This window comes from Ambystoma mexicanum, chromosome 11, assembly GCF_040938575.1.
Source record: "Ambystoma mexicanum isolate Mex_15411 chromosome 11, UKY_AmexF1_1, whole genome shotgun sequence".
Classification (NCBI taxonomy): Eukaryota; Metazoa; Chordata; class Amphibia; order Caudata; family Ambystomatidae; genus Ambystoma; species Ambystoma mexicanum.
The window spans coordinates 1,410,485,091-1,410,511,326 of NC_090934.1; the positions used below are offsets into that span (position 1 = coordinate 1,410,485,091).

The window sequence follows — 26,236 nt, forward strand, 5'->3', positions numbered from 1 at the left end:
GAATTGGAGGGTGTAGAAAATAGTCTTCTATGTCAAGGTCTGTGATCATAGAAGAAATTGAGTACTATCCAGGAAAAATGGTCGGAAAAGGTACCCGAATAAAAGAGCAATTAATCATGCGTAATCAAGCATATCAGGACATGAATTCTTAGGACCCCGAAAAAATAACCTCTGTAGAAGAGGTGGAAGTGCATGTTCTGGTCACAGTGAAGCAGATCTGTGCCAAGCAAGTATAGAGACTTAGATGAATGTGATCTAGTAGTTATCAATGCACCTTCTTTAGTCCCAGCAATGGAGGTGATATAGTTAAGACCGTGCCCATTGCAAGTGTGGGGGTGACAGCGCCAAGAGAAAGCAATGCTATAAAAAAGGAAGTATTTTCAACTGCCCCAGGAGATGAGATAAGCCTGTGCACGATGAGTAGGATTTGCAGTCATAGTCAATAATACCTAATAAAGCCAAATGAACATACATGTGTAACATTTTTAAAGTTAAATGATAAGTTGCGTTCTATTTCAAGCACATAGAGGTGATGTCCAGTAAAAGGAGAACTATTCTTGCATAATTTTCAGTAGTAAAATAATGACAGAGTTGCACACATTTTCTTTTCTCCTCATAGATGCAGCGAGAGTGTGTTTCGCGGCAGGACTACAGGCAGATGGGAGGGGCCAAGCTCAGCCGCCTGAATCCTGGAAACTACTCTTCTCAAGTCCAAGCGATCTCTCTGTCTGGAAGTGGAGCATGGACTGAGCCCATAACCTTCTACGTCCAAGCAAAACGTAAGAAAGGGGCAAAGTCATTTTTCTATATATGGCATTTGAACATGGTTTACCGAATGAGGCGCAAAAATGTTGTTCCCTTTCACGCTAGCTTTGTATTTACAGAGCTGAATGAGTGTAAACACTAAATCTTGTTGGTTACTTTTGCATAGTAAGTGCAACTGCTTCAGATCAAGCATCTACAAATGTATACAGTGCAATAGTGTGATTAAAGAGTGTTTGTAGGGGGCTAATTGGGGACATTTGCCCTTATATAGTTTTAAATAAATTCATTGGAAATATTGTGTAATAGTCGCGTTTTTCTGCCACGTTCTCAATTCCATCAATATATCAGCTCCTTGATGTTTTCTTAGTCAGAAAACAAGTACCTGCAAACTTTGAAAAATGTCATCATCGTTGTTAGGAAAGATTTTCTTTTTACCACTTTCCCTCCATAGTTTTCTATGGAATTCCATTCTTTCTGCTGTTTAAGATCCTGGCCTGACTTTTTGAAGGAAAGTAAAGCCTTCAGCTTCACGTCCCTTTGCTCATTTGTTAAGGGGAAACCGATGAGTCCTATCAGACTTTCAGTACTGGGAAACTGTTTCCCTTTTGAATTCTGATATTTTTAACATTGCACACAGTACCTTATAGTGAAGTGCAACGGAGATACTCTTGAATCGCCCTAGCTTTTTACACAGGAAAATTTTAATTACTTTAATATGTGCTGTGACGAATCTAGCGATATGGCCCCCGGCTCTCTGGATGGAAGCTTCTCTTATGTGGCCATGGAAGGACAGAAGTTACCTGACAACGACCCGGAGGGTGACTGTCGGCGGAAGGATCACATGGGGCAAGCCAAACTCCAGAGAGGTAGGAACATCATAGATCAACATAATCTTGAAGTCATAAATCCCCATGATACACATACACCTTCACAACCCACTTGTATGGCCTATTGTAAAGTAGAAGAAGAATGCCTTGTTTGTCTCCTGCACCCCACCGCCCCCCATTCAAGTACAAGGAGGAAAGATGGATCAATGGAGATGCCTAGAAGCGTTAAACCAATGCCACGTTCTGGTCTTTGGAAGCTTTTGACTAATGCTGGAAACTTTAAAACAGCCACAGCTGATAGCAATAGAAAGAGTGTGTGTGTGGCAGAGCCTGACGTTGTCGACGTGGCTGCGAACGTCGTCAAGAACGCCAGAAGCGAGAAGCTTATGAATCATAGAGTGGAGGCTATATCGGACGGTGTGAGGAAGAACTAAACTGAAAGAAGCCTGGTGATCATGAGCAGCAGGAGACCAGAGCTAAGACGGACCAGCTCACAGGATGGATGCCTAGTCAGCGGACCGGACAAGAAGCCAAAGAGGAGATGCGAGAACTGTCAGTGATGCAAGGTAAGCCTAGGGAGACAAAATGAGTTACCGGGGTGCTAGCAGCGAATGTCATGTCACGCAGAATTTGTGAGAGAAAGTCACTGAAAACTACAACAGAGTTTACATAAATAACATTGGTGAAAGCTGGTCGGAGACCCAGTATTCCAAAGGAGTGGGCGATGTTTATATGAACATTGTTAGAAGTGAGACGGAAACCCAAAACCGTAAAAGAGGAACTGTAATACTTAAGTACAGAATAGAGAACGGGTTGGAGACCCTACCTGTGGAAAGGGGAGATAAAGTAAATACAAACTATGTTGAAAAGGGGTTAGTGACCCAACTGTGGGAAGCTGTTGAAAGAAAGAGTAATTCAAATAAAGAGAAAGCCCTGGAAGATTAAGGCACCAAGCAGACATAAAGTGTGAGACTCATACCCAGGAGGGGGAGACAAGAAGCAAAGTGTTATCCTGGCAGGAAAGTATACCAGGAGTAAGAAGTGAAGCAATTTGCTGGCAGGAGAGTATACAGGGAGTGGGAAGTGAAGCAGTACCCTGGCAGGAGCGTATACCAGGAGTCGCAAGTGTAGCCATATCATGGCAGGAGAGTAAAAGAACAGATCATATATATACCAGGAATTAATGGTGAGTAAAATGCTTTTAAAATCCCCACACTATGATTTAAAGTGAGGCATAAACAAAAAAGTACCATAATAAAAGCAAAAAACAATTATATTTGTCAATGTAAAGCAAGTAGCTTTTACAAAGTATATGTTTGCGGTGTGGGCATTATATTTCCTGTTCTTCATAATATATCATATTGAAGTCACATAGGAATGTAACCATACATACAAATATGCTGGAAAAAATAACCCCAACAATGCAGTGAAAAAATGCTTCTTAGTACTTTACCCGTCCTTCTCGTTATATTCCAATGGCTTGCTTAACTCTGATTTTCTAAGCCCGCCATAAGAAGTGTATTACTTCCCACTTAGATACTCTAGTCGGGAGAAGAAAGATCATATTCATCGCAGACATTTACAGTGCATCTGCCTATTTTTTCGAATCTGTGGCATTAAGAGACTTTTTTTAACACTTTTTAATTAGTTTTATAACACAGTACAGTAGACAGCGAGACAATGATCAGCAATAAATCTGTCAATAGCAAGCATGCAATAAGTACAATGGTAGTAAGAGTGTTAATCACGCCAGTAGCCATATTCCGGTACAAAATTGTCTCCACCTATTCTAAATTAGTTGGCGACCGATTACATCCAGAAGTCTCCCCTACCTCCGGCCAGCACACCTTGTTAAACACCATCATATCCCTTGTTACAATTCAAAATACGGTACACAGCACTGGTCGGTTCAGCGCTGCAGCCGGTCCACTTGCCCCTTCCAATAAGCTACCCACCTAGTGTGGTAAAGCACTGCACCCACCATCAGATTTCTCAGATCCCTGTCAAACAGCATCCACCCATCTATGCATGGTTTTGAGGACATCCTTGCATGCAGTAAACTCTTTGTTCAAGGGCCATACTGCTATTTTCCAGCTTGTGATGTGCAGTTTGTCCGAGCTTCCCCAATTTTGTCCGATGATGGGTCTATCGAGCCCCAGTGCAACTGTCAGACATAATTTGATATGTCTGCCCCCTTGCGCCTTCCCCATATGCCCAGTAAAAGCAATTTGTGATCGGTTGGTATTGGATCATCGTGGAAAGGTGTGTAGCCACCTTAGACCATTATTGGCTGTATTATCGGGCAGTGCCATATTGTATACATGAACATACCCGCAGCCACCCTGCCTCGAAGGTACTGTGGGTCGGGAGCCCGGCCCCATTTATGAAGCTTAGCTTTTGTGTAGTACATCCTGTGCAGAAACTTTAGGTGTGTTAGCTGTAACTTGGCTGGTATTATATATTCCCTAGCGTGTGTTAGTGCTTCAATCCACCCCACTCCTCTGCCTCCATGGGACTGAAATCTCTCCCCCATTTGTCCCTTGCGTTTAATTCAGCAGGGGAAGTGAACGCTTGGTATAACAAGGTTACAGCCTTCGAGAGTATCCTTTCCACAATTACATTTAGATAGTGTGGCCACCTTACGCTCGCTGTATATATATTGCAGAGGCGCCACTGGCTGCATCCGCACTAATTCACACTTAACATTCAGTACTGTTGCTTCTATCTGTAGCTAGTCATTAGCAACCACTAATTGTGATACCGATTAGTATTCTTTCAGTAACGAGAGCTGGAGAGAAGCCCAATGTACTCTGTCACTCTGGAAACTTTAGGTAACCAATTTGAGATTTTCTCTGAGTAAGTCCTCCTGGGTCTTGCATATCTTTATTCTCAGATAGTTCAATGAGTCATGCCTAATCTGATAGCCATATCTGCTTGGTATTTACAGCACTCCCCCCACTGCGTAACGGAAATAGGGCAGTTTTGCCCCAGTTCACCTTTAGGCCGCTGCAGGCCCTGAAGATCTCCCTCGGGATGGAATTGGCAGGGTCTCCTGTGAAAAGAAGCAGGTCATCAGCAAATAACTCCACCCTGCCCTTGTGTCCGTTGGACCACACCATGTTTGGCCAATCCGGGTCTGCACGGAACCATATTGCGAGGGGTTCTATTGCCAATGTAAAAAGCAGGGGGAGACACGGGACACCCCTGTCCCGTACCTCTTGTAGGGGGTTCGTATGAATCCTGGGCAGAATTTTTGCTTCACAATTAATTAGTGAAATTGGTCTTAACAACTGTTTTTGAGGGATGTATTCTTCTTAGGGAAAATCACTATGGATGCTGTCCTGATGTCTGGAGGTAGCTCGCCCTCCGTCCCTGCTGTGATGGAGCATCTGCAATAGCGGGTCAGTAATCTTTTCTCCTAGCATCTTCCATACCTCAACTGGGAAACCATTTGGGCCTAATGCTTTCCTCGACTAAAGATCTGATATAGTAGCCCTGATCCTCTGCCACGGTATCTCAATCCATGCCCGCTTTCTGTGATTCAGACAGTGACTTTAGGCCACAAAGGTGCTCCTGGTCCCAGGGATATATACACATACCCAGTATAACCATTCATAGTAAGTTGCGAAAGCTTTTGCATTCTCTGCCTGCTCCAAGACAGATAACACCCCCCCCGCGCCTGATCGTTCAATATTTATGAACGTGTCAGGACACCTTGTCCCTCCACTGCAGCCATGCGATTATTATCCAATCTTCGTATATACGTCCCGTGGTTACCCAATGTGCATGTTTGGCATCCTTCGTATAGCAATTACGAAGATCCTCCTGTGGAATTTTCAAGGCACGCTGCTCCGCCCTGAAGGGATCGCTTAGAAAACCATGTTTTCTGCTTTCGTTTTCCATCTCTATACTATCAAGTTTCTCATTTATTTTCCTTTTCCTAGCTGCCACTAGTGATATCAACTCCCTGCATAATACAGTACTCGTTCACCAAAAAAAAAAAAATGTTCCCCTTTAAATGTAATTGCGCATGTGGGTGTGGCCCCAGGAGCATGCGCTCCCTTGACTCTGCCCACTGGCACCACACCTCAGTTCTCTTTTCCACGTCGACTGGGGCGGACCTGCTTCACCTGTGCTGTGGTTGAGGTCTTTTGCTTTCCCCGCCTAATTCCACGTATTTCTAAGTCTTCCCCTGGGACATTTGTACCTCTGTTTATTTTATTATTTCATTTTTCCTTAAATCTTATAACATTTTAAGAACTTTAATTTACACACGGCCTCCGGTGCCTCGCCCCTTCCCGGCACATGTCAGCCGTGGCAGGCTTTAGTAGGTGCCCATCTTGCTACGGATCCTTTCCGACTTCGGACTTGCTGCCTCGGCAAAGACCACGGCTGCTCCGCGTGCAGCGCCTTTACTCCTCGGTCATTAAAGAACCGGCTCACAAGGTTGAGGGAGTTCATCTCAGGATCTCTGCCCGAACAAATCAAGGAATACGTGCGTAGGAAAACGAAGGCCATGGTAAGTGTTGTGTTCTCCAAAGCACCCCGCAAAGATGAGTCCTTCCCCAGGAAGTAGCCAAGCAGGAGGGGCCACACTGGCCCTGTCAACCGCTAGGGTACCGAGGCTCACAGAGCTAATGGCCAATTGATCCACAGATCCTCCCGGTCCCAGCACTGAGGGGCCAGACGGCTCTTGGACAGGAAATGTCCTGAGGGGCTCCGCCCTAGTACTGGGCCTATTTCTGGCGTGCCTACACGCAGTAGCACTATCAGCTCCATATCCGAGGGCGATCAGCCTACCAGGTCCACGCCCGAGGTGCAGAAGGAGGCCCGAGCTTATGCACACATGCAAACTGGTAGAGGCCAGAGCCAGTACCACAACGGACACGCAGACCACACGTGTATCTGTCCTGGACAAGATGGCGGCGCAGACTAACAAAATGGCAGCATTTGCGGAAGCATGCCACTCTAGCGAACCCCAGAGGCAGAACTTCCCCCAAGGGTGGAATGGACTCACGCCACAGGTAACGTGGTGCACATCCTAGCTGGTGCCCTCAGAGCAGGGGTGCTACAATGAGGCGAGGCATTCACAGGGCAGGCACAGCACAGGAAGAACGCAGCCCTCGACGCCGGTCACGCCATCTGTGCCTGTGCAGGAATGCAGTCTGCGAGGAAAGATTCTTTGAGAAGTTCCTCACTCTGATGATGTCTCCTCAAATGGGTGGCACCCTGAGGGGAATTATTAAAGCCATGCTTGCGCGTATGCCTACACAGCCTTCGGGTCCAGTCCCGCTGCAGCCGGCTCTACTCTTAGCCTCGGTAACTTCACCATCTACACAGACACGGCTCCTGTGCAGCCTAGCCTCACAGACCTGTCACTAGCTCCTGCGGCCCCCCCAGGCGATGGTTGCTCTGGCCATGCTGCCTGTGGATTCTGCGGATACCCTGGACACCACGGATCAGGGGGGTACGGACGAAGAAGAGGATCCGGACATCTCATCTTCCGCGAGGGCCTTCCATGATAGGCTAGCAGGATTGGTGGAGTACCTGGGTATCCCTCAGCCTCAGAAGGAACAGCTGTAGTACTAACCATCAGATCAGCCACCAGTACAGGCATCCACTATGATGTGGAAGCCCTGGCAAAAAAGGGCTGGTCCAAGCCTCATTCTACGCAGCCCACCAAAAAACGTCTGGACGCTAAATATCGGCAGGCAGAAGGGGATACAATCTCCTCTTATCGGTTCACTCTCAACCTCATTCATCGGTGATAGAGGTGGCTTCCATGTACGCTGAACCACAGACATCCTCATCGTCCTCATCTACCTGTGCCTTATTGGGCAAGGAGGCGAAGGTTCTGGAGGCCTACGGGAAGAAAGTATACTCCAACGCCAGCCTCCACCTGCGGCAAGCTAACGTAGCTGGCGTCTGCAAATCATAGGCTATGGAGGGAAATTGCTGATTTCCTTCCTGATCTGCCAGTGCACAAGCAAGCGTCATTCAAGACGGGATTGGCTGAAGCCAGGCTAGTGGCACAGGGCCTAATAGTGGTCTGTGGCGCATATCGACACGTCCGGCATGGCCATTTCCATGGCCACAGATATGAGGCTGATGGCGTGACTAAAAGCCACCAGGTTTAACCCGGACGTACAAGACTGCATCCTGCATCTTCCCTTTGAAAGGGGGGGGGGGGGGGGGGGGATTTGTTCCATTCATCCACAGATGAGGAATTGGACAAGAAAAAGAACAGATCTCAAACCGCCAAGTCCTTGGCTCTATTGGCAAAGCCTGCATCCAAGCAGTTCAGTCGGGTGCAAGCCCGATCCGACAGGGTAAAAACGTTGAGCAGATCCAGGGGCTTTCAGGACCACAGGGCCAGGCAACTGACAGGTCCCCCAGCCAACACAGGCGCAAGCAACAAAGGACCTCCCACAAAGGCTCCTTCCAGTCCTCCTTTCTGGCACCCGCCTTGGAGGGAAAGAACAATGACGCGGCCATCAAGGTCCACAATTCTCCGGTGGGGGGCAGGCTTGCTCTTCACATTCAGTCCCGTGGACACTCTTCGTGGATCCATGGGTCCTGTCGTGGCCTCCCATGGTTTCAGCCTCCCTCACCCTCCAAACCCCCTGTTCTCTCCACCCTCCCCCAGATCGGGATGCCAGCTCTCCTTGCGGGGATCCGCTCACTGGTATTGAGTGGGGCAGTAGAAGAAGTCCCCCTCCCCCCCCTCCACCCCCTCGCAGGGAGGCTTGGGGTTTTACTCACAGATTTTAGCAATACAGAAGAAGAACCAGACAGGCCTGCAAGTGGTTCTCGATCTATCCTCCTTAAACCTATCCCTGCCTCTCCAGGGGTTCAAGATGGTTACGCCAGCTATGATTGGAGACTCTCTGTCTAGGGGAGACTGGATGTACTCCCTGGACCTGAAGGATGCATACCTACACATCCCACTATGACAGCTCCACCTCTCCTTCCTCCGATTCTGAGTGATGGGCTTCCAGTACAAGGTCCTTCCGTTAAGGCTCAATTTACAAGGCTCATGAATGCGGTGTCCGCGCTGCTCAGGTCTGAAGACCACCACGTATAACCATTCCTTGAAGACTGGTTGGGTCGAGCTGAATCCCTGGGGGAGGTTTGCAATACGGCCTCCAGACTTCTGGATATTCTTTACGAACTGGGGTTCTCCATCAACCACAGAAGGTTTAAGCTCCAGCCTACCCAAGCCTTGGTCTTCCTGGGATGTGGTGGGAATTATGGTGGCATAACTCCTGGCTGTTTCGCATACAAGGCTCAAAATGAGGAGGGTGCAGTTACACCTCTCAGCCTCCTGGAGCCAGGAAACCGGTTCTCAAGCAGCATCAGTCACCATCCCGGCGGAACTCTGCCAGGATTTGGTTTGGTGGAGGCAAGAGAGCAATCATATGGCCGGCAGAATATTCAGACAGCCCCTGCTGACTTGTATCATCAAGACAGACTCCTACCCAGACCGGTGGGGAGCCACGCTGGGCAACCAGAGTGTACATGGCCTGTGGACAAAGGAGGACCAGAAGAGTCACATCCACTTGCTCGAACTGACAGCCAAACAGCTGGCTCCCAGGATCTTCCTACCAGTGATCAAGAACAGCCCAGTCTGTATTCAGGTGTACCACTCCATCTGCTCCAGATTGCATCCCCTATGCAGGCTCACCATCGAGGTAGGAGTACAGGCTATAGCTCACAACATATGGCTTTCTGCAATCCGCCTTCCTGGGGAGTCCAACCTAGAGGCGGACAGAATCAGCAGAATGGGTGTCGACAACTACGAGTGGCAGTTGAACTAGCAGGTCCTGTGGGAAATCTTCAGAAAGTGGGGCCATCCTCAAATAGACTTATTCGCCATGGAGCAGAACTGCCGATGCCAACAGGTTGCCTCCTAGCTGGGACAGGGCAGAGGCTCGCTGGGGGATGCCTTGCAACTTCAATGGAACAGGATGTGGGCTTACGCATCCCCTATGACCCCACTGATTCACAGTCATCAGCAAGATCAGAGAAGCTTGTCACTTATGGCTAATCCTGATCGCGCCGCTGTGGCCGGCCAGACCATGGTTTTTGCACCTCTTATGTCTCTTAGCGCAGGCCCCAGTGCCTCATCCAGTAGGGGGAACGCTGCTCCTCTCCCAGCATCGGGCGCGGCAGGGTGCAGTGGTGCACCCCTCCCCAGAGAAATTAGCCCTAGCAGCTTAGTTCCTGAGCAGATAACCCGCAGCACCTTCACCTTTCTCAGGACAACTTGAAGATAATTCAGAAGTAAAGAAGTGACTCGACCAGGAATCAATACAAGATCAAATGGACCAGGTTTTGCTTCTGGGCCAAGGAAAGAGGTGTAGACCTATTGATGTGCACACTTGATTAGGTGCTGTCATTCTCGGCATATCTGGCAGAGTCAGGTGTTCAGGTGACACAAGCTGTACCGACCTGGCTGTGAGAGGTGCTTAAACAAAATTCAGACAACGGCTCAGTCTCCACTTCAACCCTGTGCTCAAGAGGCATTGACAGGGCTGATGAGGTTGTACCCTCCCCCCGGTCTGGGACCTCAACGTGGTTCTGGGCGTCATGGCTCATAAAACATTGGAACCCATTGCGTCCTTCGACATCAGATTGGTCACAATAAAGACAGCGCTCCTGGTGGGCCTTACTTCAGCACGTAGGATCAGCGAGATTCAGGCCCTTGTGACCTTGGAACCCTATCTCAAGTTCCATCGCGGCAAGGTGGTGCTCCGCACCCACCCTTCGTTTCTCTCGAAGGTGGTGTCTTCGTTTCATCTCAACGAGGAAATAATCCTACCAACTTTCTTTCCCTAACCCAAAGGATGAGACAGAAAAGGTATTACACTGTCTTAATGTCAGAAGAGCCCTGAAGTTCTATCTGGAGAGGAAAAAACACTTCCGCAAGTCAGTCGTTATTCATCACCTTCGGTGGGTCAAAGCCAGGTTGTCAGGCTTCAAAGGCCTTGATAGCTAGGTGGATGGTCGTAGCCATTCAGGAGGCCTACAAGGGACAGCATAAGAAGGTGCCAGCAAATCTTCATGCTCGTGTGGTCAGGGCCAAGGCAACAGCGGTCGCATTCCAGAGGCATGTGCTATGGCAAACGATCAGCCGGGCAGCTACGTGGGCTACCCCCTAATCATTCTGCAAGCATTATTGTCTAGATGGCATTGCAGGATCAGACGCGGCCTTCGGGCAAGCAGTCCTAAGGCACCGGTTCTCTTAGGGTTTTCAACCTCTCACCTCCTTGGTGCTTCAATCATTGGTGATCGCCCATGCAGTATGGAGGAAAGGGGACGAGATGTAGGAGTAATAAGTTACTCACTGTGGTGACTAAAATGCTCGTAGTCCATAGTCCACTTTCCTCTATACGTCCAACCATCCCTCACCCCTAAAAAAGGAAATTTGCTAGGCAGGGTAATCTAGACGATGCGTCAAAGGGGACTGAGGTGTGGCACCGGAGGGCGGAGTCAAGGGAGCGCATGCACCCGGCGCCACGCCCCCTCGCGCAACTAAATTTAAAGGGGAGTACCTTATCCTGTATTGGAGAGATAAGAAAAGTGCATTATTTAACAAGATTTGGGGTAAATTTCTTTTACTATATTAGACCAGTTTATTGATTGTTTTGTGACTCCTGGGGGGAAGGGGGTTTTCTGGTGTATATAGTTCTGTTGGCTTTGTTATGATTATCTCATGATGTTATATTATGTACATACTGTTTCTCTGTTATGAACTTTTTGAAAATAAATTTAAAAAATAAAATAAAAAATAGAATAGCCTCCCTCCATCTTGAGCCTGAACTCCTTCAATTCCGGAAACTCATCAAGACCTTCCTCTTCACCGCTTCCCTCGCTCTCCCTCTACCCTGCTAAACCCTAGCTCTCTACTCTCTCCATTTCCCCCTCCTCTACCTTCCAGCTTGCTACCGGGCCGCCTGGTGTACCTCAGAGTCTCACAGTTCCCGGGCACCCTGCCAGTCCTCTCTCGCACTTGCCTCAGGGCCCTACACCCATCCACCTTCAAGGTACTTTGAAATAACCTGAGAGAGTTGCTCTCTCTGCACTTACCCAGTCTCCGCCGACTGGGTGCACTTGGACCTCCCCCTCCCTGTTACCCTCTATGCACTTGCACGATCCAAATGCACATGCCTGAAGATAGTCTGTCTGTTCTCCCCTGTCTTCTCCCCTTAATTGCACTTGTAAAACTGCAGAATCGCCGTCAGGCCTATTTGCTGTCTCAACCGTAAATGTATTTTATGCACTTACTCTGCCTGTGCAGACTATTATCGTCTCAGAATTTCAAGGGCTCTGAGCGACTGTTGTTTTTCCCATTGTTCCCACCCTCTTTGAGCGCTTTGGAACACTGTCCTGTGTGTAGGCGTTTTATAAATAAACAATACAATACAAAGGGGAAAAGACATTTTTTCTGGTGAAAAAGGTTCTGTTCCCATTCCAAGCGCGGGACGCCCATGCAGTATGGAGGAAAGGGGACTATGGACTTGGAGTGCGTTAGTCACTACAGTGAGTAACTTATAATTTTTGTAGCCTTCCCGTCTGAATTTTTGGTCTGTCACGGACACAGTATTGTGCTAAAAATAATCTGCCATTTGTGTATGGATGGTTTTTCGGGTGTCTTTAAATAATATGCATTCAGTCTCCAATCCTGTCTCGGGATGGAAGTCTTGTGTGTGTACAGCAATAGAGGGGAGTTATCCGATATCCCTCGGACGGTAAATTTTGCTTCACTATACCTATGCATGAAGCCAGCGGGCGCGTAGAAATAATCTAAGAAGGACATTGAGAGAGTGGAAGGAGTATTCACTGAGGTCCTGGTGGAATCCCTGCTATACATCCACCAGGCTTGCTAACTATACAAAGGCTGATAGCTTAGTTTGCCCCCTATACATTCCAGTGTGCTTGGTGAAACTGTCCTGTGGAGCTTCCATAACATCCTTGAAGTCCCCTCCTATAAGCCATTTATCCACTGTGTGCGTGATCAGTGCATTTTGTACCTTTTGAATTATAGCCATCAGTAATGGAGGAGACACATATATTACCATGGCCTCATCTTTTCCCCCTGATAGTTCCCCAGCAAGAGAAAGGTACCACTATTATCCCTCACAATGTATTTAATGGGCGCTGGCAAGGACTTCCTGAATATCATCTCCTCCACCCCCTCCGCCCACCACCGTAAGCTGCGTGTTTAGCCTGCATGTTATACCCGGGAATCATTTGTTTGCATGAAAAATCTGCACTCGCCCGCTTATAAGTGGGTTTCTTGAAGGAATACCTCTTCAGGTTGAGCCTTGTTCAGATATCTGAGGACCATACTCAGTTTGCGCTTTCAGCACAGAACATTTCAGGACAGAAATGTGGGGGGTATTGAGAGACTTCTTAAGTTCAAAAAAATGGGAAAAACAAAAGCATATGCGCTATTATCTCCTGTGTCAGTCTATCACAGCAATAGGCCGCAGAGGTTTCATTTCTACCTTTCCATTTCGAGGTCAGGGAGGCCAGGTGTTAATGTACCAACTTTTTATTTTTATTTCTTTATTGGCATTTTAATACAACAATATGCAACACATTTCCCCCCGACCCCGGTACGAGCAAGCCAGACCACATGATATGTAATTAGGTGGCATGTAAACAACCTTATGAGCTCCAAGGCAAGTGTCACATTAATGCAGTCCTCTGCGTAGCCAGTCAGAGTCCGTCTCCCAAATATCTCCCACAGTAGTATCCACCTGGGGTTCTGTGGCAGTATCACATCCAGAGACGCGGGAGTGCCAAGTACCCAGCTGCGCTTCCCCCATCGTCCCTATCACGAAGTTCAAATCTTTTCTCCGGAGAGGAGCGTCCCCCAGAACCCTGCAATGGACGAGGAGCATCTTCCCCAGCATCTGATTGTCTGAGAAGAAACAATGTATATGCATCCCACATCCATCTATTCCCTCCACCATTTCTTTGCAAGGTGCCCCACCTGGACTCCATATCATTACAATACAAAACATCCTCCATCCACTGAGTGATCCTAGGACCGCACCTCTTACCCCAACCAATAGCTACTCTCCATTTTGCAAGGATCAGAAGAAGGCCTATCAATTTCCTATGCTCTTTAGACACATGTTCAGTGTACCCCAACAAAGCCATCATGGGATCTGGTCTTACTCGTACCCCCACTAAACCCCCAATCGCCTCGAAGACCCGTTCCCAATAGCTCTGTATCTCCCTGCATTCCCACTCCACATGGAGGAAGTCCGCTGTGGCATGCCCACATCGGAGGCAGGAACACTTTGCTAAGGGTAATATTCCTTCAATTGGGCCGGGGAATAATAATACTGGTGTAGGAACTTGAAATTAATCAGCTTGAACCTAGAACAAACCGCCCCCTTCTGGGTCATTTCGCAGCAGTATCCCCACGTAGCAGTTGATATTTCCTTACCCAGCGTTTGCTCCCGCCAACTCCCTTGGCGCCGCAGTAGCTACCACCCTGTCCCTCAGGGCCCATGCATACAGAGTGGTTGTCATACTGTTCCCCACATTCCCCTGGACCATCTTATCAAGCATGTCCGACACGTGCGGTTGCTAGGGGAAAGACGGAAACAGTCCCTGCAGTGCCACTCGCAGCCTGTAATATAAGAATATATCTAGCGAAGACAAGGCACCCCTCTCCCTCAATTGGTCAGCTGTTATAAACCTCCCATTCGGGAACAAGTCACCAAACCCGGACACATTCAGCCTCTTCATCAAAGCAACAAAACCTCTTTCGCTAGACAGCAGGATACCTGGAATGTATGTGACCGAAAGCCCAGGCGAGTACAATAACTCGCCGCTAAGTTTCCCTTCCAAACGAACCCAAGCCCTGCATGTCAGATCAACCATATTCCGGACTGTACGTGGGCGACTGGGCATATTGAGTACAACCACACGTAACAATGCTGGGGAAGCGAGAGATCGCTCAATCTCCACATGCCGATGCTCAGCCACCATCCCATGCCAGTAGCGCAGATAACCTGCCTGTGCCACTGTATAATACAGTTAAAAATCTGGCAAGGCCAGCCCCCCCTCCCGGACAGGAGCCGTCAGTTTATCCCAAGCTATCTGTGCCCTTTTACCTGCCCAAAGAAAACTAGATATGACTGCGCAGAGGTCCCGAAAGTATTTCTTAGGCACCACAATGGGCACATTGAGGAATATATAGAGGAACCGTGGCAGAATGGACATCTTGACTATAGAGATCCTCCCAAATAGGTTAAGCGGAAGCGAGTTCCACCTGCGCATTGCAGATTCAGCAGACTCAAGTGTGTCCAGGTAGTTCCTGCGGTAAACCACCCCCACTTCCCTAGCTATTGTGACACCCAGATATTTCATACTAACCAGGTCCCACTACTGGAATCCCCATTTGTCTCGGAACTGTACCGTCGCCTCTGTCAGCGGGAATATAACTGACTTACTGGCGTTCACTTTGAGGCCGGATACGTCCCCAAACCCTTGCTCATCCTCCATGATCGGATCTAGATTAACTTCGGGATGACCGATAAACAGGACCATATCGTCCGCGTACAGTGAACTCACCAGCCGATGAGTGTGCAGCTGGATACCCGGATGTAAATGTAGTTCCCTTACTCGCTTCGCCCATGGCTCTATAGCCAGGGCGAACAGCAGGGGAGACAAAGGGCACCCCTGGCGCATCCCGCGCTCAAGCGGTATCGACCCTGTAGTTTGTCCATGCACCCTCGCCCTGGCCGTCGGTTCCTTATATAACAAGGTTATCAGGGATACAAAGTGGCCCCCCAGCCCCAATCTACGCAAAACCGCAAACAGAAACGGCCATTCAACTGAATCAAATGCTTTAGTGGCGTCTAACAATGCCGCTATTGCCGGGTCACTGTTTGGTAATGCCTCTATCAGCCCGAACATTCTACGCAGCCCGAACAATGTCGACCACCCTGGGATAAAACCCACTTGATCAGCTCTGACCAGGGTCGTCATCAGAGGCGCCAACACCTTGGCTAATATTTTATTGTCAGTATTAATGAGCGAAATCGGCCGATATGAGGAACACTCTCCAGCCGGCTTACCAGGTTTGAGCAATACGACGACTACCGCTTCTCTGAGAGACTCTGGGAGTCTGCCTTCAGTTACTGCCTGCTGATAGACTTGCAGTAGGAAGGGCGCTAATTTAGTCGCATAAGCTTTATAGAACTCGGCAGTGAAGCCGTCCAGGCCAGGGGCCTTCCCACTCGGCAACGACTTGATAGCCACTCACTGTCACCTCTTCCAGTGTTAACGGTCTGTTCAGCCACTCCCGTTGCCCTTCCGAGCACCAGTATAGCCCCACCTCATCTAAGAACGCGTCTTTATCCTGTTAATGTACCCACTTTAAGCCAAAGGTGTAACCTCTTTGCCTGGGGTAGAACACCAAACCCCAAATCTATTTCCCTTTTTAGGCTACGCTTTCTATCCACATGTTCCCTCCCCATACAGGACCATGACATTGCTATAATAGGTTGGCCTAAACAATAGTACCAACAAGCCTTCCAGAGGATACCCAAGTTCCCTTTGGTCATCTGTTAGGGATAGTCCCATATATACAAATATCTGTAAGGGACAGAACCAGACTCTTAAGTGCCTTAACCTGGGAAGGTGATCAACTATCTTGCTTTCCATTAATTCTCCTGGTACACCTCAGCCCTAGAGTTTAGCCAATATTCCAGGGGCTTTAGCCTAGCCACTACATCCATTGGTGGGATGCCCAGTTCCATATTGAGCTTCAGCTTTAGGGTGCAAAACCGAATTACAATAGCCTTCTCAGGGAGGGACTTTCAGCTCACCAGTATGGGGGTACCAACACTGCAGAGTTCAGAACCAGATGGGGCTGGTTTCATCACTCTAGCTATTAAACTTCTAAGAGGGCATCAATTGGGGTAGCCACAAAATGCAGGCTAAAATGGCTAGCCTCTGCCCCCCAAACCTGGCTGATTCAAAGAAAATAGTGTTGAATAGTGTTGTTTCTCTGTCATGCTTTTCTCTACTTGCTGCTGGACCTTAATAACCATTTTATTATAGCTACTCGTGCTTACGTTTTAACATTGCCAAGAGCTTTTAATAAATCAGCAGATTGGGTTCTGTATATATTTGCCTTTTCCCTATGGTTTAGCACGAATGGTATTTGTAGTTATGTTGTCTTAATGCATTAGCTTGTTTGCCTTCAAACTCTGACATGATTTATCTATAACTAGGTTCAGCCGTCTCATACCATGTCGCTGTGCTGTTTCTTGTTCCCCAAATTCAGTTCACTACCCTGCCTCCTTGACCCATCCGTGATCATCAGTATTTATTTTATTTATTGGATATTTGTAAGACACTTAAACAACAAATGGTGTTTCAAGGCGCCACATGACAAAAGGGGGTGGGGGTGAACAAGGGAGAAGGACAACAATAACGGTCCTACTAGGCCTTGTAACATTCGGATTGTGCAGGTGCAGTAACAAGAAGTGCGAGGAAGGGTGGGTGCAAAGTGCTAGGGTGGAGGGGAGGTGCAGGATAAAGAGGAGAAGAGTGCAAGTGAAAGGAGGCAGGGGCCACATGGGCTAGACGCGTGCTAAGGGGACGCCAGGAGGGCAAGTGCTAGGGATTGCAGAGTGTGAGGGTCCACATACTAAGTGCAAGGAGGGGTGGACTGGGCGGGGTACCTGGTGCCCTGTAGAACTCAGAGGGAACAAGGCAGCCAGTCACTGCCGCAGACAGGGGTGTTAGCAGGGGAGGGAAGGAAGAAGAGAAAAGGAGGGTCTTGATGGGCTTACGGAATTTAAGGAGATCCGGCTTAAGCCTGCGAGGGGCAGGGAGACCATTCCAGAGGGAGGTTCTTGCGGAGGAGCGATCTCTACCCCTCCCCCCACTCTCTTCTTATAGAAGAGTCTGATCTGCAGAGAGTTGGAGCTAGAAGACCGAAAGTCTCTAGTAGGGAGGAGAGAGAGTTGGATGTAGCGGGGTTTCAGGCTCCAGAAAGCCTTGTGGGTGATGCAGAGTGTCTTGAACTTGATCCTAGCAGCAACCAGGAGCCAGTGGAGAGATTTTAGGGCTTGGAGAGTTGTGGTCCCTGGGCTTGAGACAAAGGAAGTCTTGCAGTCCTATTCTGGATTAGTTGAAGTTGGGACAGGGAGGATAAAGGAAGATTGAGGAGGAGGCTGTTGCAGTAGTCCAGCCTAGAGAGGACCAGAGCTTGGAGACATTGAGTTTCTGGGAGAAGGTGAAGCAAGAGAGACTGCCTCTGCGGAGGAGCAGCAGATAGTGGGCCTTCTTGGCAAGGTCCGCAATGTGAGGAGAGAAGAGGGGTCAAAGATCACAGCATGGTTTTTTGCCTCACAAGAGAGTGAGGCGAGTGCACCCAAAGAGGGCAGCCTTAGGGAAGGATTGAGCTGGGGTCCCAATGAGTAGGATCTCAGTCTTACTGGCTTTAAGGCAGAGATCATTGACAACACAGTGTGTCTGAATAGCAGTCAGACCGTTTGGGATGAGAGAGGAGGCAGTAGAGGGAAGCTTGAAGTAGAGCTGTATGTCGTTGCATAACACTGTAAGTGATGAGAGAAGGAGGAAATCGTGTGGGCCAGAGGGTCAAGGTAGATGTTCAAGAGGCACGGCGAGGGGATAGAGCCTTGAGAGATATCGCAAGTGGAGAGTGATGTGGAAGAGAAAACGACCACATTAAACCTGAACAGGTCGGTCAGAGAGGAATGAGGTCAACCTGTCCAGTGCCAGGCCCATGATGCCAAGGGTGTCAGAGTCCTTTAGTTAGGGTGGCATAATTGACCTTGTTGACGGCAGAGGAAAGTTCCAGAAGGATAAGGAAGGATGGAGAGTTGGAATCGCGATTAGAGAGCAAGTCTTCACGGGTGTTCAGTAGAGCAGGTTCCGGGCCCCTGGCTGCTCTGAAGCTAGATTGGTGGTTGTGGAGACAACCAACGGATTTAGGGTGTTGGATTAGTTGGGAGATGACCAGCTTCTCCAGACATCTGCCCAGGAAGGGGGTGATAGAGGTAGGACGGTAGTTAGCTAGGCAGGAGGGGTCGGCAGACGGCTTTTTTGAGGAGAGGATGCACAGGTGAGTGCTTGAGAGGTAGTGGGAAGGAGCCAGTGGCAAAGGAGTGGTTACAGAAATCAGTCAAGCCTGGCACAAGGGAGGCTATGTTGTCCTTGACAGTTCTGAGGAGCAGGGGAGCACTTGTTTGGAGGAGACTTTCATAGAGAGGACTTGTCTAGAGCCCTCATCTGGTGCTATGGGTAAGAAAGAGAAGATTAGGAGGTAAGCGGCATAGGGGGGTACAAGGGAGGCTTGAGAGCTGAGGAGGGAGGGGAAATAGAGAAGATTGAGGACCGGATGTCCTGAGCTTTGGTTAAGAAGTGGGAGGCCAGTGAAGTACAGCGGGTCAGGGTTGGCAGGGGAGAAGTGAAGTGGAGACTGCAGGAAGGTTGGTCGAGTTCCTTGCAGATTTTTAACAGTTTACCCTTGTTGTTAGTAGTTCCAGAGATGCGGGCTTGGATATGGGCCCTCTTCTTCGAGCAAATGAAGAATATGTATTGCCTTTGGAACAGGCGGCAGGACAGTTTGTCAGAGGATGTGCCTGTGCCCGCCACTTCCACTCAACAACTCTGCACTTGGGTTTCAAAGAGGGTAGGTCACAATCATACCAGGTGTTGCACTTGGAGGCAGGCCTCATGCAGATCCTCATGACAGCGGCAAGGATATGCAGGGTGTTGGTGATAGGTGAAGATTAGCAAGGGCAGTGTCAGTGTGGGAGTCCAGGGCAGGAGTGGGAGGGGAATGAAAGTGGCGGCAAAAGCAGCAACTGACACTTTGTGGGGTGCATTTAAAAGCCCCAAACAGAAGTCGCTTTCACATGAATGGCAGACAAGCAGCAGTTTAATTTACAAAAGTAGGAGGAATCAAAGATTCCTGTGACATGGAAGTCAGGATTTTTAAACATTGAAAGCAAAAACGGCCTGCGCGTGTGTGTAAATAAAAACGGCTTTAAAAAGCCAAAGTGGGAAAAAATATCACTGCTCCCAGAAAAATGTCAGGAAAACAAAACATGATGTGTGCATTGACAAAAGCAATGTGTATTATGTTTCACCTACAAAACTCCAATGACCTTTGAAGAGCCACTTTGTCTTGTGCTGTCTGGCTCTGACCGTCTGTCCTCCTCAAGTCTATCTGTCCCCTTATCTAATACTACTTGTGTCTTTACTGCTCTTATTGCTCGCTTGTCATCCTCCCTGAGTGCTCAATCTCTTGTCAGTCTGGCCAACTGCAATTTCCTCTTTTCCCTCTCGGCTAACTTGTGTTTTTCTTGCTCTACTATATCTCTCTGTCTCTCTGCCTTCTCCAGCTCCCTTTCCCCTCTTCTCTCTTTCTGCCCTCTTCCTTACCTTGAGATCTCTCTTGATTCTTTCTTCCCGCTCCCTTTCCAAGTGCTCCTTCGCTTCTTCCCTGTCTTCCCGCTCCAGTTTCTCTTCCCTTCTTTCTCCTCGTGCTCTGATCTCACCTCCCTGTCCTTCTCCCCCCTATCCTCCTTGTCCATTAGTCCTGCCCAGTCTGTTGTGTCGCTGTTCCTCTTCAGGCTTTCTATCTCTTCGGTTATCCCTTCTGCCTCTACATTTTTCTTCCCTTGAATCTTCAAAAGTACCTGCGCTGCTATCCATTTGTTCATGCTTACGCCCTCGAGCCCCTCCTTCACGTGCTGCTTCGCATCAGTGCTCGCCGCTGGATCAATAGCTGGCTGCCTTGAGCCTTTCGGCTTCTCCTCCTTTGTATATGGTGGTGACTTATATGTTGGATTTGAATACCCCTCTGCTGCCCTTAGTTCACTCATTGGATACATTTCCAGCTTGTCGTCATTGAAAACCTGTTTCTGGCTGAGGCCAAAACGTCACAAAAGGGACCTCCACTTCTCGCTTGGACGTCACATCTCCCATCTAATGATCCCCCACAATAAAATGTGCTGCTGAAATGTTGAAAGCCCAGTGTCCTCCAGTCTTGCTGCCTCTGAAAGCAGGGGCTTCAATGAAAATCACCCTTGGCTGAAGCACGACTAATATATGTGAAAATGGGGACTCCCACTTCAAACAGCAAACCACCAACTTCAAAGAGACTCATAAAAAAACCTCTGGTCACAGGCTGGCCCAGGGAGACAGATGGCTGTGCTGGATGAAGCAGACCTCCCATTTGCTGAACATGAACATTCACAATTAATTTAAAAGGACCATTATAATTTAGGCCTTTTTCTCAGCAACCATACTGTGGATTGATTTCATTTTTGTGCCATTTTTAATGTAATTTCCAGGCGATTTGGGGCATATACAATGCATATACCTGTGACTCTGGGAACTGTAATAGCCAGTTAGGCTAGGTTACTGGCTGATCTGAATATGTTCCTATGGTGAGAGTTGGTGAAAAGGTGGAAAATGAAATTAGCGATATGCTTAATAACTTAAATATTCATAACTGTTGTACTTTTTATGTTAACAGCAGAAATGTGCCACATGGCCATGCTGCATCGTACGAATTTGGCGGTCGGCTTACAGAATTCTATATGTTTGGTATGGCAGTCACTAGTAACATTATGAAGTTGTGAAACATAACTAGTTTTTGCCAAAAAGTTGAAAGAAGAACAAAAGAGTAATTGGCAGGGATTATTGCAGGGTACTTCCCCATGATTGTAAAATTGGTGATGTCATTTCTGCTATTCAAGGGGGACTGCACTAGAAAAGGGGACACACAAAAACTGGGTGACAGAAAAAGGAGAAAGACAGGAAGGCTGCTGAAATGTACCATCTGGCAGCTGTAAGGAGACACCAGAGGAGACTGCTGAGGGAGCATCTGGGTGGCGCTGTCTTTTTCTAGGCAGGCCTCAAAGTTGACTGGGTGCTTTGGTGGAGAGTGGGAGGCCATCTTTGAGCGTGGAGTCACCAGACCCCTGCCCTATCTTTCCAGTGTGTCCTGAGATGTCGCTGGCTTTCCTGAAACCTTAAACGGAGGCTTGCTATGTAAGTAGAATTAGCCCTGGAAAACCAAAAGGTGGGGGGAGTCTGCATGCCCTGAAACCTTTCCTTTTATAGTGGGTGGAGGGGGCAAAACTGTGTAGATCCTTAGCGTAGATCACGAAAAATATTAATTTAATTCCTCATTTGGCAGAACACTACAGGGTGAATTTTGTTAAAATTCAAAATTAACAAAGCTCACTTCCCAGTGTGTGCTGAAAACTATAGCTTATAATTTAATTGGGTAATACTTGTGGTCCAGCTGACCCTGACTTCTGTCAGGAAGAGGGGTGTCTCTTTGTTCTTAAATCAGTCCAAGCTTTTTCTCCAGCTTCCCCAACACAGGCCTTTCAGTAAGGGAGGTGGGGGGGGGGTCTGAAATCCAAAATTCCCCAAAGCATTCACATATTTCTGTCTGACTTCCCAACATAGACCAAAGCAAGGGAGTTGGGGGGTCTGAAAAACAAAGCTATAAATGACCCTGTTTTTATTGTAAACCAAAAGTGTGGGCGAAATCATAATTGCTGTATGTATTTGAACCAATCTTGAAATCCTACTGCTAGCCTTTTAAGCCTGCAGGAAAATCAAAATCGCACAACAGTAAAATTGATCAGTGTAATTATTTTGTGAAGTGAATTTTGCAGAAAGTAAGAATTGTGTTTGTGTTGCTTTTAACTCACTTTTGTGATCTATAGATGCTGAGAGAAGTTCATTGTGTGTGCCACGGATAAAGTGGTGTGTTCGATAATTTCGTGCTAATTTCTATTACTGTTAAAATACCAATATATTTCCCGTACACCAGCCTGGTTTTTGGCTCATTGTTAGCTCAAGGCCAGGGATCCAAGGGGCATATGATATGTGTCTGAGATAGGACTAAAAAAATAATCTATTAAACGGTTTGTTGAATAACCGCTTGAGCGGGGAGGGAAGGGACTCCAGGTGTTGAGAGTGGCTTCTCAATAAACAGTTACAACTCGCTTCATCGGTCAAATGACGGAGAAGCAGACTGGCAGTGCACACAGAGGCTTAGCCGGGGGACCTAGCAAGTAAGGAAGACAGGAGAGCATGATCAGACCAGAAGAGAAGTATAGTGAGAGAGTTGGAGATGTCTGCTGAGATGAGAGCATATAAGATATGTCCAGCGAGTTTGTCGGACCGGAGGGATGAATGGCGAGGGAAAGAAAGTCACAGAGGCTGCGGAAGAATCCAGTGACGGAATCAGGAGAGTCAAGTTGAATATTGAAGTCTCAGAGGAAAAGCTTTGAGGTGGAGGCAAAAAGAGAAGAGGTGAAGTCAGACCACTCCGAGAGGAAGAGGAAGACCGGACTAGGGGTCCTTTAGATGGTGGCATGGGTCAACAACAGGGTTTGAGAGACACCAACCCTACAGACAAGGCATTTAAAGGAAGAGTAGATCTGAGTGGGAATGATAGTAGCAGGTACCCATTCAGGGAAGTTCAAGGCCACTTCACGTCCAGACAGGTTAGGCCTGGGCTTAGAGAAGATCTCTCAGGGAGGAGTGTGTAAAAAGCAGTGACAGAGATGGCAGTGAAACAAGTCTAAGTGAGAGCGAGAGCGCAAGAAGGATACAGATATCGGAGGAGTGTTTAATAGCAGAGCTAGATTTGAGCATCCTTGTATTGTTAGGACCAGCTTTTGTGTCAGCCACCTAATATATATGGCTGAAATTGATCCTTGTTCTCGGCCAACTCATTAAATATTCTATAACACAGTTGAGAGTGAGTGTGTGTGTCTGTCCTCCCACACCTGTGTTTGTAATGCGTTTGAAAGAGTCAGACTGTCCAAAGAAGACTTCAGTTTCATGTAGCAGAGTGAATCTGATAAAAATTTGAGAGGTATTGAGGATCTCAAACGTTGCATATTATCTCTTGACATGTACTGGGAGTCAGGACTAAACCTGTTTATGTGTTTGTATTCTCTTGTGCTGCATTGAGCAGCGCTTGAAAGTAGGAGATTCATAGACCACTAAAGATGTGTAGGTTCTCTATCTGTGCATAATGTGAGTGTTACTCATTTTAGCTCCGTTTTGACTTGTCCCAGCTTCCCTTCTGTTTTTCCCATGAGTGCAGCTTTGCACAGCTCAGGCTTGTGTTGACTTTAATTTTAATTAAAAATCAGTAATTTTGTTATTCAAAGCTTTTTTTTTTCACCAAGGATTGTTCAACTTTTGAGCTGTTTTTCAATCTGATTATTTTGTTCTAGACAAAACCGATTTTTTATATTCTTTTGCGGCCTGATGCACACAGGCATCAGGCCGCAAAAGAAAGAAACAGAAATCACTCAAAGAACTGAGTAGTAGTTAAACGGTACAGTCTTTGGACACTTGCAGAAAGTAAGCAAATTGATGTCCATACGCAGATCTGTCGGGAGCTTATTCCAGGCCAGGGCTGTCTGAACGGGAATAGAGCAGCCACTGCTTTTAACAAGTTTGCTCCTAGGACAAGAAAGGAGCATAGAGTTGCTAGACGGAGTAGTTCTTCCAGATTGCTGCAGAGTAATGTAGTCCCATAAATACAGTGGTGCTGATCCATATAAACATTTATATGTGATATGTGATGGTGTTCACTTAGAAAAAATGCTGGGCTCAATTGGTAGCTAGTGTAAGTCCTTCCTATGCACAGAAATTGGGTCACATCAAAATGTATTTTTCACGATTCGTACCGCATCATTCTGTAGTACCTGTAGCTAATGAATAAAGCCTTTGTTAGCTGGACTCAAAAGGGCATTACAATAGTCCAACATAGGGCTAATGATTGCTTTCACCAATGTGGTACAATTTGTCGAGGAAAGGAAGGGGTTTATTAGTCGCAGTAATCTCAGATGATATTGAGATTTACTCACTACGTTGTCCATATGGGCCTCCGCATTTAAGGATGGTTCAAAAGTGACACCCAGGGTCTTAACTTTAGTAGATGTTCTAGTATGGTGCTATTCTGAAGGGCTGTGAAAGCAGAACAACCATTATCTTTGTTAGAGTATTTCACTCTACAAAATGCACAACCCAGCCAAACACTGTTATTGTCGAGTGGGGGTTGCGTGCTGGAGAATTACTGGCAACTTATTCCTGCACTGGCAATCAACTTGGCTTTTGGTCCAGCGGGAGAGAGACAAAACACGCCTAGGAACAAACAGAAAAAGAAAAGACTAATAAATGGTCTTTTTCAATATACAGACTGTACAATTACGTAGTCTGGGGGGGCTCATAGTAGCTCTAAGTTCATGCATCACAAGGGCTCACTGATACAACGAGCTCATATTTAAAAAGAGAAGCCAGGAATAGCACAAGTAAAAGGGGAATCATGTTATTAAACACATTTGCACTTCATAATTTAAAGGCCGTCTGAATGAGTTTCTCACCTGGGGAAGAGAACCCGCCACTATAGTTGGGCTTATCCCAATGGCATGTACTAAGTTAATACATGTGGGATTTTAGCCAGGCAAACACACTCCCCATTGAATACCCACTTAACACTCGATTTGTTTACCAGATTAGGTGATGTGCACAACCTGGATCTGTAGGGATGGACAGTTTTTGGAGGCGTGGAAAAATATATAACATGGTACACTTCCTCCCTCTCTAGTTAGTTGTGAACCTAGAGATCAAAGTAAAGTATGGGCTGTAATAAGGGCCTCAGGCATGGGGGTGGGGGCTACAGAGTCTATAACGACATATTCAACACTCATCCCTGCTCAGCAGAAAAGTGCTCCACAGTGCCTCGCTCTACAGATCAGAAGGGAAATTGTTATGGGTCGTCCACGGAGGGGCTCGCCTTCAGGCGTCAGTTGCTAGATTTTCCGCCAGTGGCCGTCAGATTCACTAGAAAAAAGGGGTTGGGGATGCAAATTAGTCATATCTTACCTAAACTAAGAACAAAAGGAGTCAGCTAGATTGGGATTAACATAGACAAAAAAGTCAAGCGGGCAAAGCGTTCCATGTGTACCTGTAAATGAGGAAGTAACCGGTTTGCATACCATTGTATCACAGGGTTCGCGATGTCAGTTATGTGGACTAATTGGTCGCCTGTCGGGTCCACGATTAGTCATCTAGCCCGGGGTTAATCCAGGCGTGGTATCTGTAGAGAAAAAGCAGAACATAGATGAAACACTATCAGATGATTTTAATGGTTTATTAACCAGGTATTGTTTTCATCTGGATTCTATAAACGTTTGCCATGCACATTTTTTTGTGCCAAAAATAAAGTGTTGAAAACCATCCATCCATCCATCGCTGAGTTTTCAAAGTCTTCAGCTAGCAAGCAACGTCACCAGGCCAATTCTCTGTAGAAAACCTAAGTATGGATATATGTTTTTAATTGGATTAAATTATTTCAGGAGCATCAAATTGTTCAGCACACTTTAGGTGTTAAGGAATATCCCCATCAAGCATATATCCTCAGATCAGTTTGTCGATTTAGACAAATAGAAGCAAGATGCATTACTATGGTGAAATAACAGGTAAACACACAACTGAAGACTTTGCTTCTTGTTATGCCTTCTCCCCAAAAGATTGCTTTTCCACAGGGATCACTTTAACCAAGGGAAAGTTTAAATCCTCTTGTATAT

At 47.2% G+C, this 26,236-nt stretch overlaps 1 protein-coding gene across 1 annotated transcript in view; it reads left to right on the forward strand.

Moving 5' to 3' along the window:
• IGF1R (insulin like growth factor 1 receptor) overlaps nucleotides 1–26,236 on the forward strand; it is a 1,701,728-nt gene that overhangs the window by 1,327,849 nt on the left and 347,643 nt on the right. The window contains exon 14 of the mRNA XM_069625053.1: nucleotides 620–779. Coding sequence (XP_069481154.1) covers nucleotides 620–779 — 160 coding nt within the window. The remainder of the gene's footprint in view (nucleotides 1–619; nucleotides 780–26,236) is intronic.